This window comes from Brassica napus, chromosome C1 (genome assembly GCF_020379485.1).
Source record: "Brassica napus cultivar Da-Ae chromosome C1, Da-Ae, whole genome shotgun sequence".
Lineage (NCBI taxonomy): Eukaryota > Viridiplantae > Streptophyta > Magnoliopsida > Brassicales > Brassicaceae > Brassica > Brassica napus.
This window is the reverse complement of record NC_063444.1, coordinates 27,962,047-27,977,508: the sequence shown is the minus strand read 5'-3', so window position 1 is coordinate 27,977,508 and position 15,462 is coordinate 27,962,047. Positions and strand designations below refer to the sequence as shown.

The window sequence follows — 15,462 nt, the reverse complement described above, 5'->3', positions numbered from 1 at the left end:
TTCGAAGGATATATTCAGTAGGAAAGCAGTCGCTAATTTAGCGACCGAAAGGTGACTGTTAAGCCCTAAAATAATATAGTTGGTAATCAGTAGTTAAATTAGCGACTGATTACCGACTGCTACTTACCGACTACATATTAGTCACATTTTAGTCGCTAATTTACGACTAAAGAGCGACTGTTTTTCTTAGTCGTTATTTAGCGACTGTTTCGCTACTAAAAGTTATGGGTCGTAAATTAGTCGCTAATTAGTCGATAATCAGTCGCTAAATATAGCGACTGCAACATCAGTCGGTAAAATCAGTCGCAAAATACATGTTTTCTTGTAGTGATAGCAGCTACACAAAATAAACTCTAAATCGAGATCTAACATGTAACTGAGAGTTTTGCAAGGCCTGCAAAATTAAAAAAACAGAAAAAACAAAAGGATGGATGCAACTTAACGACATAGAAGACAGCTTTGAAAGATACAGTATTTAAACCAGATGCTTCAGAACAAGATCCAAAAAGAACACTTTCACAAGAAAATGAAGAATGTCTTCTTACAGTTCTTTGTCTAGGTACAATTTTAGATACAGAAGCTAACTTAAGTCGCTTTTCACCACTGCTCGATATCCAGATCAAAACCTGCAAGCCCTTCTTCAATGTAATCAACGCTTGCCAAAATTCAAAAGGTACAAGTAAGAACACAAAAAACTAGCTACAAGTAGCATCGTTTGCTACAACACATTATGCTTGCATCTCAAAGTTTGAACAATTAAAACTCTCAAAGTTGAAAGCTTCATACAAGTACTAATCAACCTTCCTTCCATCGCTACACATTGTGGTAACAAGATTTCTTTTGCATAGACATTGTAGTGAAGACAAGAGATAGAAAGAGACGAACTTGTTCAACGTTGTGGTCAGCAGCATTGTAGGTCACAAGATCTTCAATGTAATCAATGCTTGCCAAATGAAACACTCGCATAAGAACACAAGAAACTATCTACAAAGCAGAGATTCAAACAAGCTTCGTCTTTTGTTTGAGGAGATCGATAGCCAGAGAGAACTGAAGAGACGCTATCAGGAAATTCATAAGAGAATCAACGAATAAGGAAAATCACTGGAGAGACCATAAAATCAATAACACTTATGAATAATCATGCTTTAAGGGAGCGAGAGAGATTACATGAGCACTAGGAGAAGATACAGAGACAAGAGCATATGTAGATGTTTAATTGGAGGAGATATACAAGAGAGGAGAGATTTCAAAGTGGAGAGTCGAAGAAGTGAGCCACCATAGTTGTGTGAGAGAGAGGAGAGATTCGGAATTGGAGCCGACTAAGGCCAAGCTTCTCGGCGTTGATTTCTCATCCGTCTTTTTTTATCTAAGGATTGAGAAGAAAAATATTGAGAAAAAGTAAAAGGGATTAGGGTTTGGTATTGAGAGAAGAAGAAATAGATATGAAACAATTGAGAGAAAAATTGGCTGTGAATTTCGAGAGTTTGGGAGAGTGAAATAATTTTTGCTAAGTCTTTCCTCGGAAATGAAATAATTTTTCCGCCTAGATTAAACACATCGTTTTAACGATACACATGCTATCTAAAACAAAGTTTTAGAATCCGAAAAAACAAAGATAGCATTTTCATTTTGAAATGCTATCTTAAACTGGGTGTTATAAGAACTATAGCATTTACGTAAAACACTATCTTCACGTGCTATCTTTATCCACTTCCCTTGTTGTGGCATAGTTTCAACTGTTGTGTCGCTTAGAACGTACACTCTGGAGACCACTTTCTTGAATTTCTCCATGAACTCCATAAGTCCTTCTTAAGGGCCTTAATACATCTTCCATAAATCAGTGGCCGAGGCTCCATGCCAGATAAACCAGGTTTAGAGCTGGTCCGTTGAGGCTCTCCACTTTGAAATAGGTAATGGAAGTAAATGATGGAATCTTTAGTCAATCTGGAGAACCAGGTTTAGAGCTGGTCCGTTGAGGCTCTCCACGAACAACTGACAGTATTCAAAATCTTTCTCCTCGTCAGCAAAATTTTATTAGCCTCATTTTGTAGAGTAAGACGATCAATTATGTTCTTTATCATCTCTATCATGTTGGCGATATCTATCTATGACAGGTTTCTCCATGTGTCGGTTTGATCGTCTGCAACCATAATGATTGATTTTTTTAGCGTTGCTTTCTAATTCCTCACAGACAGTGCAATTCTTTTAATCTGAACTAGACCCTGACCGGCGCGGATATGAATTTTCAGTTTTTAATTATTTATTTTATTAAATGATGTATTTGTAATATTCGTTCATATTATATTCACTAAGTAAATATTGTTTTTGCATCTTAAACTATCTATTTTTTTACGAATGTGTGATATCATATAAAAAAATATAAAAAATGAGTATATAGAGTTAATTAGATAATTGTAAAAACAGAAATTTTGTTTCGTGTGCGATATCATATAAATAATGATCCAAACAGTTAACAAAAATCATGATTTTTTTTTATTTGTAATTTTTTTTATTTTGACAATTTCTTTAAAACTATATTAAATTTAACATATTTTAATTAGAATATTTTTAATATATTTACCTTTTTATTTGAAATGCAACTCAATATTTTTTAAAATTACAAAAAAAAATTTAAAAAATATTTTTAGAATTTGTTTGAAAAATAAGAAAATTACATTTTAAATTAAAATTATCCTAAAATATGATAAGTTTTGATGTAAACGAAAACTTAAATTATGTCAAAAATAATTATATTCAATGATAATAACAATTTAAATTGATTATTTTTTAAAAAAAATACAAATTTCAAAAATATTTTTTGAAAGAAAATTCATTTATCTTTCGAATATAAAATGAAAATATTATAATTAAATAATAAAAATATAAATAAAAACCATAAATTTAGCAAATGACAACTGAGTTATATTATGGTAAAATATTCTTTCAAACAATTTAGCAAATGACAAATGAGTTATGAGCAAATAATATCATATAATTTTTAAAAACATAGCCGTTCTTAAATATTTTTTGAATAAATAATTATTTTTAAATTTAATCAACTGAAAATAATATTCGTACAATTGTGTGAGTCAAATTCTAGTTTTATTGATGCATGTTATATATTAGTGTTGCATGTTTTAGGTAACATTTTAATGATGCACGTTTTTAAAAATCTCCATTATTAAAATTATGCACGTAAGGATAACTCATGAGTTTTTTTGGTTGATTAAATGACATTATGTCCAAATTTATTTAAGGATATTTCATTAAGGTAACTGAAAAAGACAAACCATACAATATGAAGTTTAAATTCATTTAAGCATATTTCATTAATGTAACTGAAAAGACAAGTAATAAATTAGGCAGTTTTATTCGTTTTATGATATTTCATAAATGTAATTGAAAAAGACAAGAAAAAAAAAGAGTTTAATTAATGAAGTAAGAACATTTTCAAATGGGTACTTCTCTTTTAATAATATAGATTCAACACGTATTTGAAGTATGCTTGAATTTGATGGTAGGTTATTTGAAAGTTGTTTATTGATGATCATTAATCTGAGATACAATTACAAGATAATAATAAGATTTTATGATAATTAGATCAAATCAGTAAGAACAAGGAGAATATACTATAAACTCAACTCTTGTGCCGAGTTATATGTATGCTTGTAAATGTCCCTACTCGGTGGCTTACTCCTTATATACAAGTCTTTTTTATTTTTCTCTATCAAATCGATTTGAAATTGTGCCGACTTCATCTTCGATTGGGCTGACTTGAATTCAATTGGACTGAATTCGGTTTGTTTAGTGAGTATTATCCAAGAGATGTAATCTATCTCCAACACTAACAGAAAATATCGAAAGCCACCTTGGGTACGTGATGCTTCTACCTGGACCTTTACCCTCTTACATCTCTAAAGTCAATGTTGACTATCCCTTTAAAAATGTCGAAACTCATACACACAGTTGCTTTTGTCTCTTTGTCTCCTTAATTCCCTCCTATATGTTTTCTTTTCTATTTTAATTTCTGCTGAAAAATATACATAACGTAAAAGTGAAAAGAAAAACATTTTCGTCTTGGGATCTATAAAACTGATATATCATCTACTTTCCCTGATTTTACTCTAAAAAATCTATTCTTTATTGCCTTGCTTTCATTTACTCTCTTGGGTTGGTTGGTGAAGACGAGTGAAGTGGAAAGAGGCCAGCAGCTTCGACCAAACTCGAGAGAAATTGTTTGTTTTCAATTTTGGTGAAAAAAAAGAAAGTATTTATTATATTTTAATTTTATACTTTAAATCGTTTTTGGATGTTCTTCGGTCTTGGGTTGATTTTAGCTGTAAAGGGCCACACATACACCATTGCCCGCAAAATGCCCCCTTCTTGACGTCTCTCTCTCTATGTGACTTTTGATTTGAATAACAATTATTTCTTTGATGGAGTTTTAGTGGTGATCATTTTCTCTTCAGTTTATTAATTCTCCGTTGAGAAACTTCTGGCTTTTTTTTTTGTTTTAATTTTCTTTTGAATTTCTATGTGAGATGTGAAATTTGTCAATTTTGATCATATTTCTGAGCTGGAAGTTGGGTCATCTCCCTCAGAGGCATGTCACCTGCAGCCAAAGTCTCTGAGTTTCACAGAGAAGGAAATGATTGGTAAATCACTCTTTGTCTTTCTTTCTTCTTTATCTGCATGTATGTGTATTTGTTGTTCTGTCTTGAATTGATTCAGTTGCCCAATTCTATGGTCTTGGTAGCTCGGAGACCTTAAAGTTTGCAGCTTTTTTCTCAATTCTCATTTTAAAGATGTTCAGTGAGAGAAGGATTCAGAAATCATTTGGCTTTTTGATGTTTTTTTTTTGTTTCGGATACTGACCTGGAAAATTGAATAGCTCTTACAAAAAGATCTTCTCCAGATGGAATTTCCCTTATAAGTTTTGTTACAAAGAGCTGAATTTTAAATTCGTGCAGGTTTTGCAGAACAGGTCTTCCAAGTGACATAACTGTTGTTGTGGATGATGTGAAGTTCCATCTTCATAAGGTATATAGCTTTTTTATTACTCATCATGATGCTTTGCTTTCTTCCTGAGTTTGGTATCCATTGCCTTTTTATCTTTTTAGGTAAAGTATGTGTTTGACGGTTAGAATTTGTGTGAATCTCTAAGATGAACCATGGAGATTACCCTCTAGCTAGTGGTTTTAAGTATTCCGGAACTGTTAGATGTTAAGCTACATAGATTCATTAACTAGTTCTGTGCATGTACTTGAATGAGTATCTATGAGTGTTGGTAGCGACCCTCTTACAGAACTACAAGGGGGTTTATTTGCAGTTTCCTCTAGTGTCAAAATGTGGAAAGCTAGCACGGATGTATGAAGATTCTAAAAGTAACGATAAGAAATCTCTCTGGACAACAGTTCTCGAAGATTTCCCAGGTGGGTCAGAAACTTTCCTGACGGCTGCAAGATTCTGTTACGGGGCTCGGGTAGATTTCACCTCGAAGAACATAGTTTCCACACACTGCGCAGCTGAGTACCTCGACATGACAAGTGAGTACGGGGAAGATAACTTGATATCCCAAGTGGAAACATTTTTGCACAAGCACGTGCTTCGCAATTGGAAAGACTGTATCCTGGCCTTACAAAGCTCCAGCCATGTGTTGAAATCTGCTGACAAGCTTCAGACAATACCTAAACTCATGAACGCTGTTTCAACGATGGTGTGTACTGACCCTAGTCTGTTCGGATGGCCTATGATGATGTATGGTACGTTGCAGAGTCCTGGTGGAAGCATTCTATGGAACGGAATAAACACAGGAGCGCGAATGAGAAGCTCTGGTTCGGATTGGTGGTACGAAGATGTCTCTTATCTAAGCGTAGATTTGTTCAGAAGGCTCATCAAGACGATGGAAACCAAAGGTATACGCGCGGAAAGCTTAGTGGGTGCTATGGTGTATTATGCGAGAAAGTACTTGCCTGGTTTGGGACGGTGGCAGAGCAGAACAAGTGGCAGCAACAACAACAAAAGCAGAACAAGTGTTGTGAGTTTTAGTTTGGCAGCAGCTTCTTCGTCTTCTTCCTCTATGTCTCCTGTTGATCAGATTGCTTTGCTTGAAACCATTCTGAGTCTTCTCCCTGAAAAGAGAGGAAGATCATTCTGCAAGTTCTTGCTATGTCTTCTCCGTGTTGCTTTCATTTTGGGAGTTGATGGGAGCTGCGTGAAGCAGTTAGAGAGAAGGATAGGGATGCAGTTGGAGCTCGCAACGCTCGAGAATCTTCTGATACTTAACTATTCCGATTCAGATACTTTGTACAATGTAGATTGTGTAGAACGAATGATCCGCCACTTTGTATCATCATCGTCATCCTCAGAGCTATCTGACTTCTCGCCTCCATCGTTGGATCCAGGGATGTCTCCTTCCTCTTTGAGGAAAGCGGCTAAGCTGGTCGATAGCTACATGGCAGAGGTTGCTTCTGATGTGAATCTGAAACCTGATAAGATGCGGTCTCTTGCGGCAGCTCTTCCAGAAGGTTCAAGACCCTTGTACGATGGACTATACAGAGCCTTTGATATCTATTTCAAGGAGCATCCATGGCTATCAGATAAAGACAAGGAACAACTCTGCAACATGATGGACTACCAAAGACTCTCAATAGACGCTTGCGCTCATGCTTCCCATAACGACAGGTTACCGCTCAGAGTTGTTCTTCAAGTCCTATTCTTCGAACAAATGCATCTCAGAACCGCACTTGCAGGGGGTACCAATGTCGCGAACACCGGAACGGCTCATGCAATGACCGTTCCAGGACAAGAGATAGTTGAGAGGGATGGGTGGGTGACGGTTGTGCGCCAAAACCAGGTTTTAAAAGTTGATATGCAGAAAATGAGGTCAAGGGTTGGAGAACTGGAAGAGGAGTTTCAGAATATGAAGCGGGAAATGAAGAAGAGAGTGAGCAAGTCCTCTAGCTCAGTGAGCTCGCCTCGGCTGGTCAAGATGGGCTGCAAGTTTCTTCTTCCACGAGCCTCTGATGCCAAGAATAATGATACAGCCCAGGGATCTGTGTCCAGCACTCCAAGATCTGCTGCTGCTGCTGAACACGCACTGCCTCGGTCTTCCCGCCATTCCAAACACCGTAAAAGCTTCTCATTCTTCCGATAAATCTCTCTCCGAAGCTCGTCTTCTCTATTTTCTCGGGAAAAACCAACAGAGAAGGGGGTTGCATTGTTTCAAGAGGAGCAGCAGCTGGTCATTTGGAACTGGCTCTCTTTTTGTTCAGCAAACTCGATTACTCTTCGGTTAAGAGTATTTGCCGCGGTTTTCTCTGAAGGTAAAAGTTTTGAAGACTCTTACCATCAAAGGTTTCGGACAAGTCATGCCTTTGTGATCTTTGTGGTGTTTGGGAAAATGGGTATACGGTAAAAGTAAATAATCTATAGAGAAAAGAGGGTATAATTCTTGTCTGGTTTGATATGATTCTGTGGAATCTTTGTAGATGTGTTATTGTGTCTACCTGTGTGTAACGCTTTCTTAGTCATCTTATCATCTGCAAGCATGTTGCTGTTCTGTCAATAAATATAGATTCTTTTATACTGTTCAGATGCATTTAAATCGTTCATAAACGAATTACGCTACCCAAAAACTGTATGAAGTGGAATATTATTTTAAAAGTTCGACAAAATATTTTGTTTATTGAAACAAATTATCAAAATGTTTCTGTAACGAGGATTAAACCCTAGTATATGTTAAACGTTCAGAATAAATCTCTAATTACTCTCTAATTTACCTCCAACCTTTTGTTATACTATATAGACCCCAACTAACAACTCGATTCTTAGGAATCTCGAACAAAGCTGTCTGTTTTATATAATCAATTTATTTTTAAAATATGCTAACTGTGGTGATATTCATATGGAAAGTCTTAAATATACTTGTTCGCCACTCCAAGTTAGACTTGGTCTCCAAGGTATTGTAATCCTATATAAAAGATTTATTACTCATTGAATAAGATACACCAATTCCTCTTTCTATCTTCTTTACTTATAACATGTTATCAATACGAAACCCTAACCCTGAGTAAAAACTCTAAACATTAAACAAAGAACGCACAAATGATAGACACCCAAAAGAATTATTATAATTTCAAAGTTGAAAGTCTATCACATATCTAAAGTCTTTGAAGTCAAGAGAATCAAAGAAAAATATCAAATCATATCAAGACTCAGACACTGCAGAAGAATGTCGATGTCCGTCCTACAAGTTCGTTCAAGTGACAATTTCGCTGACTTATTCACCAAGCCGCTAACCATTGCTACTTTCAAGAAGTTAGTTCATCTTATCAGACTACGTCATCTCAAAGATCTCGACGTATGTACACATGAGGGGAAGTCATTACGCGATGTACTTTTTTTCCCTTAATCATGGTTTTTTCCATTGGATTTTCCTGATAAGGTTTTTAACGAGACAACATCTACGGCGTTTTGAAAGCACTTTGGTATAATGGACATCAAGGGGAAGTGTTATGAATATTGTGGTGATGTCCATATGGAAAGTCCTAGATATACATGTTCCCACCTCCAAGTTAGACTTTGTCTCCAAGCTATTGTAATCCTATATAAAGGATCTATTACTCAATGAATAAGACACACCAATTCCTCTTTCTATCTTCTCTACTTATAACATTACTCACCTTTTTTTTTTAATAACGCTTCAACATATATTTTTCATCGATACGTTAAGTAGTTTAGATATTACAATTTGAGCTATAAGCAGATCAATAACATTCATAATAAAAATTATTTCTGATCATATATTATAATTTGAGCAATTTCTTTATGTTTTATATCTAGTTAGTTTTGAAACATGTATTAAACTTTTTTTTGTTTAAATAACACTTCAACACATAATTATCATCAATATTCAGTATTTTAACTAAAACCCGCATTAACTGATTAGATCTTACAGTTTGAGCTATAAACAGATCAACAACATGCATAATAAAAATAATTTGAAAATAACTATTTTAGATTGAATTTTTTGTTTGCTTCTGTAAATTTTGTAATTGTTGTTTATGTAGTATTTGTTTTTAAAAGAGACATTCCAATACATTAAAAATGTGGAAACCATGGTTCTTGAATATACATATAATTAATGTAAAAAGAAAGAAACTCTAAATAAACACATGTTCAGAAGAAGTACTTGGTGGTCAGTGGTCTCACCGTTGAAATGGTGCTCATCGATGCTAATGTAAGTAACCTTAATGTCTTACTTATCTCACTGTAATGCCTATATATATGGAATGTAATGATTGATAACATGGTCGAACATAAATTTATTTCTAACTTCAGTTCTATATGCTATGTGATCTAACGTGAATGTGTTGACTCAATTCTTAAACAAGGTTACAAAATTCATACAAGTGTGAAAAATGATTTAGTGAACCAATTTGGTTCTTTCCTGGCTGAAGGCAAGTCAATTTTTTTCATAAAATTCTATATGAACCATTCAAGTGGATCATATCGTACTATGAATCACATTTACAAGATAAGCGTCCTGTCAACAACCTGTGTGAGAATCTGTGAAGATTTACCAAGAGCAGTGACTTGCCAATTGCAAAACCATACTAGATGGAACTTTCAACCGGGATTACTTGGTTGTTTAGTATCATTCCTCACTATTCTATTTTGTATATATGCTACATATTCTAAACTGTTAGTGCAAAGATGACACCATAATTGAGTAATGCAGAAGATAAATCAAGAGATAATCGGATACAAGCAACCAACTATGCTTTATTAGAAATCGCCTAAATAATCTATTACAAAACTTGCTTATCAGTTTTACACAGCCTGTTAACACCCTAACAGCTGCTACTGAAAGATCCTTAATCTACTCAAACTTGTCTCTCTGTCGTCAGTACTTCAGCATCTGCTTCAGCACGGTCCAAGAACACCCTTAAGGGATTTTCACCATTCCTCTATAATAATAGCCAGTGTCTTATGGAATACACACGACTCCATAACTCTTTTATACTGATCTTCACGTTCCTGAAATTCTAGCCTCCAAGGAATATGGATATGGACAACTTCCATATCAATAAATACACTTTCCTTTTCTTGAAATGTACTTATTCCTCAAGGCATAAACTTGCTCCCCAAGTTTATCTCTTGTCTTTTCTCCACAGTATAAACTTGCTCCTCAAGTTTATCCCACGCCAGCTCAGCATCTTGAGTCCACATGGTCTCTACCACTCCGCATGCCGCATGCCTCCTGGTTTACTCTCTGACACACACTGCCTCATCAATTACTTCAACGATTACGCCAAGACATAAACCCTCAGTTTATCCTTTTCCATCTCAGCATATCTTGAATCCACGTGGTAACCCACCACTCCGCATGCCTTATGTAGTAACGACTAATGCATCCAACATCAGTAACTTCGTCGCCTAGTTAGTCACGGAAGACTATTGACATATACCATCTTGATGTTGAATTTTAGCATATATTTTTTTTTTTTGGTTAAAAGGGCAATTTTAGCATATCTTGCATCTTCATAAACCAGAAGTTGAATTTTAATTTTCTAAATGTTATCGGACAAATAATCAAAGTGACCCATCTTGAGGTTGATTCAGTCAATGGGAAAGACACCAACAAGATTTCCATTGAACTTCACAACCTGAGTATCTATCGAAGACTAAACACGACTTATATTCAACCACAACATCAAATACTATTTTTAAAAGACTAACATCTTCTATTTGAATTAGGGACGAACGTCTCCCACCTGTATTATGGGGTCAATTTGCAACAGATGTTGCTGATGATATTCAGGTTTGTAGTCAACATTCACCGATTTGTGTTTTGAGGTTTAGAAAGATTAAAGTTTGAAAAGTTAAATATTTACGGATGTAGACAGTTTCTCATTGATGGTGGATTTTATATTAGTAGTGTTTCTAATTGTATATTTGAATATATTTTTTTTGGCTGAAGATCGGAGCATCTCCAATGCCTATAATGTGTCAGATATCACACCTAAATTCGAATATGGCAGAGGTGGACGTTTTTATGTCTATTTAAATTTTATTATGAACTTTTAGTCAATAATTCACTTCAGGCATGTTTGTGTTGGAATGTTTTCCTTAAACTAATCGACCATGAGTATTTTTAGTTTTCTTTTTATTCTATATATGTAGGTTATCACACGATGATATATCATTAGCAATTATGGACTCAAAGCCTCTATTTTGGTGATTGGAATTTAAAAAAAGGATGATTTTTTTTGTTCACACACCTAGAAAATCTGTGCCTCAAATGTTTGAATCAAGACAGGTTTAATAAGTTTTACACTTATTTGTTCTTACTCTGACTTACTTTTTATCTTTCCTTAACAATTTTTCATGTTAATATAGGTGGAGAAGTGTATAGTGATGTGCACAATTGCTGACATTGATTGAGACATGGGAGAAGTGTTTAGTGATGTGCTTATGAATTCAAAAGATGACTTCGTTTTTTCACCAGAGTTTCTTTAATAGTATAAAGACATTGGGGCTACCTAATCATGAGCTACAGCTGAGGATTAGTATACCAGTTATGCTATCAAGAAATCTTGATCCTACGGAAGAATTGTGCAGCGGGACTTAGGTTACAGAACACAATTGGCAAATCATATGGTTGGGGAAAAAGTTATTAAGGGAACTAAATTTGGAGAAAAAGACTGTCAAATCATATCGTTACACATTTATCCGAAACTGTTGGATGCTTAACTGGTCCGAAAACCCAGAATCCCAGATGCTAATGTTGAAATTGAAAACAAGCAGAAGCCATAGATTTGGTCGTTTGGTGCCCATCCATAGATTTGGTTGGAAAAACAAAACATTGAGATCTCTGATTAGCGTTCATATATGCCAAGTGCCAAAATCCGCCACGTGTTAAACATTTGTTCAAACAATTTGGCGTTAAAAGACAAGAACACCAAATGGAAAAACGCAAAAACTTGCACGCAATCTCTTCTTCCTCTTCCTTCTTCTTCTCGCAGGTTTCAGAATCTTCAGCAAAAATCATTCCTACGAAAGAAGCAATGTCAGTTGTTTTAGTCTCTTCAGCTTCAGCGACACTCACCAAATCTAAATCCATAAAGATTCCCTTCTTATCTCCCAACTCCGCGAAATTCCCGTCCAGAGTCTCGATTTCTCCTCAAAGACCGAAACTTCTCGACAGCCCTCTTCGCGTGGCCGCGCCACCCTCAGTACCCACTTCAGATCCGGCGGAGGAGAGTCGGATCGAAGAAGAGCACGGCGGAGATAAGGAAGAAGAAGGGTCTGAGTTCAAGTGGAGAGATCACTGGTATCCGGTTTCTCTGGTTGAAGATCTGGATCCGAATTCGCCAACCCGGTTTCAGCTCCTGGGTCGAGACCTCGTCCTGTGGTTCGATCGGAACGATCAGAAATGGGCCGCCTTTGATGACCTCTGTCCTCACCGGCTCGCTCCTCTCTCTGTAATCTCTCTCTCTGGTTCTTGAAAGACAAGTATTTTAATTAGGTCTATTGATTTGGATTAGATGAATAAACTATTGGAGATGATTGTTTATTGTTGTAAAGTATTCATATAACAAGTCAGCTTCAGTTGCCTAAAAAAAAAAAAAAAAAACAAGTCAGCTTCATGCATGTTTTTGAATATAATATTAACATCAGAATCAGAACAGTTATATATTTATTGACATGAACAAAAGAAAGTCTTTATGGTTTAGTGGTAACAGCTTTAATCAGTTTCTGGATATTTGAGTAGCTTTGTAATGTATATATATATGGAAGTACATGTGTTGATTGATGCATTGTGGTTTTGTAGGAAGGAAGGTTGGATGAGAACGGACACTTGCAGTGTTCATATCATGGATGGTCTTTTGCCGGGTGTGGATCTTGCACTAGGATTCCACAGGCTGCTACTTCAGGTCCTGAAGCTCGCGCTGTTAAATCTCCTAGAGCTTGCGCTATTAAGTTCCCAACAATGGTGTCTCAAGGTCTTCTCTTTGTGTGGCCTGATGAAAATGGATGGGACAGAGCCAATTCCATTGAACCCCCTAGGTAAACAACCCAAACGAGTATAGTGCGGAAACTTTAATATTGATCTGATCTTTAACTCTCTCTTTTTTTTTAGGTTGCCGGATGACTTCGATAAACCAGAGTTTTCAACGGTGACAATTCAAAGGGATCTTTTCTATGGATATGATACTCTCATGGAAAACGTATCTGATCCTTCCCATATCGATTTTGCTCATCACAAGGTGTGTTTCTCTCTCTCTCTCTCTCAAAGCGCCCATATGTGTTTACGTTTTCTCTAAAGAAACCATCCTCAGGACAGGCTATGTTGTAAATAGGTTACAGGAAGAAGAGATAGAGCCAAACCATTGCCCTTCAAGGTGGAGTCAAGTGGTCCTTGGGGTTTCCAAGGTGCCAATGACGACAGTCCAAAGATAACCGCAAAATTCGTTGCTCCGTGCTATTCTCTTAACAAGTGAGTCTTGAGTTTCACACACAACACATAAGTGATTAGCATACAGTTTCCTTACTTATTGGGATTGTGTACAGAATTGAGATAGATGCGAAGCTACCGATTGTCGGTAACCAAAAATGGGTTATATGGATTTGCTCATTCAATATACCAATGGCTCCAGGGAAGACCCGTTCCATTGTTTGCAGCGCCCGTAACTTCTTCCAGTTCTCTGTACCTGGACCTGCTTGGTGGCAGGTAAAGCTTGGTTCCATGTCAAATCTCATTTGTCTGCACGAGTCTTCTGATGTTGTTTCTTGTTAGGTTGTACCAAGATGGTACGAACACTGGACTTCCAACTTAGTCTACGACGGAGACATGATTGTACTTCAGGGACAAGAGAAAGTATTCCTCTCTAAATCAATGGAGTCACCAGACTACGATGTGAACAAACAGTACACGAAGCTCACGTTCACTCCAACACAAGCAGACCGTTTCGTTCTAGCTTTCAGAAACTGGCTCAGACGGTATGGCAAGAGTCAGCCTGAGTGGTTCGGCTCCACTGCAGCTAACCAACCTCTCCCTTCCACTGTCTTAACCAAGCGCGAGGTAAGCCATTGAATCCATGCGTTCTAGACATCATTGATTATTATATACATATGTCAGAGCTGACATGTCTGAATGTGGTAATTGAACCATTTAAAAAAACAGATGTTGGATAGATTTGAGCAGCATACACAAGTGTGTTCCTCTTGCAAAGGAGCATACAACGGTTTCCAGATCGTCAAGAAGTTCCTTGTCGGAACAACGGTTTTGTTGGCCGCCACGGCCGGTGTTCCTTCAGATGTCCAGATTCGGTTGGTTCTGGCCGGTTTAGCTCTAATCTCGGCTGCTTCTGCATATGCTTTACATGAGAAAGAGAAGAACTTCGTGTTCAGAGATTACGTGCATTCTGAAATCGAATAGATATGTATAATCATCATACAACTTTTGTAAAATCATCAGCTACAAAAAAAACCTTTGTAAAATCGAATAGATATGTATAATCATTATACAAATTTACGGTATCACTACTGCCACCCTGCGTAATTCTTTAGCTAGATCATTGTCTAGTCAGTAATTTTTTTTCTCTCAATTGTCTATAGTCAGTAGTTGATTGGCCTTGCTTTGATAAATAAATATGCTTTTTTTTTTGTTTTCAAGCAAAATAAATAAATATGTTTCTAGATAGTATTACAAGAACTGTATGCGAAAAGAAGAAAACACCATGCTCCGCCACTGTTTTATCTGTTGATGCACGCGCGCTTTAGTAACTTCCCACAGAGCAAAGAGCGTTTAACAAAAACATGTCGTTGCCCATATCAGATTAGGAAGAACATATCGTATGGAAGTGAAAGCAAGAAAAACCATACATAACCTGCAAAGGACAATGATGAATTACTATTCTATCAGAGTGGTAAATCATATTTTGTAACATAACTGGATGTTAAAACGGCTTATCCGAACCCGTTTACGTCCAAACCCGTTTATGTCCTATCCCGTGTAATAGATGTCCACTTAAAGCCCGTTTAAACCAAACCCGTTTATGTGAAGCCAGTTTATCATTAAGCCCGTTTCAAGTCCGTTTACTTAAAAAAAAAAATGAAGGTAACCTATTTGTAATGAATGTAATCTACATTTCTCTTCTACGAAACCTGTCAAATCTATAATATAATGAGAAAGTTGCCTCATTCCTGAGCCGCCACGTTAGCATGTAAGTGGGTCTCACTTTTAAAAAGTGTGAAAAAGTGTCAAGTTTGTAGCTCGAACCCGGATTATTGAGTTATAAACACCAATATTTATACCACTAAACTAAAGGATACTTTGTACATTGATGGCCGAAACTAATATATATTTATGAAGGTCAGAAATCTTTGCTTCTTCAGTTTTCTATGTGGGACCCACACTTTTTTTTTTATCTAATGATTTAATAAATACTTTAT

The 15,462-nt window shown here is 36.2% G+C and overlaps 2 protein-coding genes and 1 long non-coding RNA gene across 4 annotated transcripts; 2 read left to right on the top strand and 1 right to left on the bottom strand.

Moving 5' to 3' along the window:
• Nucleotides 1-428: 428 nt before the first annotated feature.
• Nucleotides 429-2,167, bottom strand: LOC125580730. Of its 2 annotated transcripts, none has more exons than XR_007318479.1 (2): nt 1,168-2,167; nt 429-1,058 (listed from the first exon to the last, which is right to left on the bottom strand). It is a non-coding gene; the product is annotated as an uncharacterized LOC125580730 (long non-coding RNA). The 2 variants fall into 2 exon arrangements; XR_007318480.1 differs by having other exon boundaries at nt 429-1,047.
• Nucleotides 2,168-3,546: 1,379 nt separating this feature from the next.
• On the top strand, nt 3,547-7,585 carry LOC111202293 (BTB/POZ domain-containing protein At3g44820). Its single transcript, XM_022694974.2, has 3 exons — nt 3,547-4,655; nt 4,971-5,040; nt 5,330-7,585. The coding sequence occupies exons 1-3, from the start codon at nt 4,606-4,608 to the stop codon at nt 7,154-7,156; spliced, it is 1,947 nt and encodes a 648-aa protein (XP_022550695.1). The 5' UTR covers nt 3,547-4,605; the 3' UTR covers nt 7,157-7,585.
• A 4,208-nt stretch (nt 7,586-11,793) lies between these two features.
• On the top strand, nt 11,794-14,553 carry LOC111202294 (pheophorbide a oxygenase, chloroplastic). The gene is made up of 7 exons (XM_022694975.2): nt 11,794-12,488; nt 12,839-13,074; nt 13,148-13,274; nt 13,368-13,504; nt 13,579-13,738; nt 13,805-14,089; nt 14,192-14,553. The coding sequence occupies exons 1-7, from the start codon at nt 11,970-11,972 to the stop codon at nt 14,444-14,446; spliced, it is 1,719 nt and encodes a 572-aa protein (XP_022550696.1). The 5' UTR covers nt 11,794-11,969; the 3' UTR covers nt 14,447-14,553.
• Nucleotides 14,554-15,462: the final 909 nt, after the last annotated feature.

Coding starts and splice junctions, on each gene's coding strand:
- LOC111202294 (XM_022694975.2), top strand. CDS start 11,970: ATGGAAAAACGCAAAAACTTGCACGCAATCTCTTCTTCCTCTTCCTTC. Junction 13,275..13,367: donor TCGATTTTGCTCATCACAAG/GTGTGTTTCTCT, acceptor TGTTGTAAATAG/GTTACAGGAAGAAGAGATAG. Junction 13,739..13,804: donor CTGGACCTGCTTGGTGGCAG/GTAAAGCTTGGT, acceptor GTTTCTTGTTAG/GTTGTACCAAGATGGTACGA.
- LOC111202293 (XM_022694974.2), top strand. CDS start 4,606: ATGTCACCTGCAGCCAAAGTCTCTGAGTTTCACAGAGAAGGAAATGAT. Junction 4,656..4,970: donor CACAGAGAAGGAAATGATTG/GTAAATCACTCT, acceptor AAATTCGTGCAG/GTTTTGCAGAACAGGTCTTC. Junction 5,041..5,329: donor TGAAGTTCCATCTTCATAAG/GTATATAGCTTT, acceptor GTTTATTTGCAG/TTTCCTCTAGTGTCAAAATG.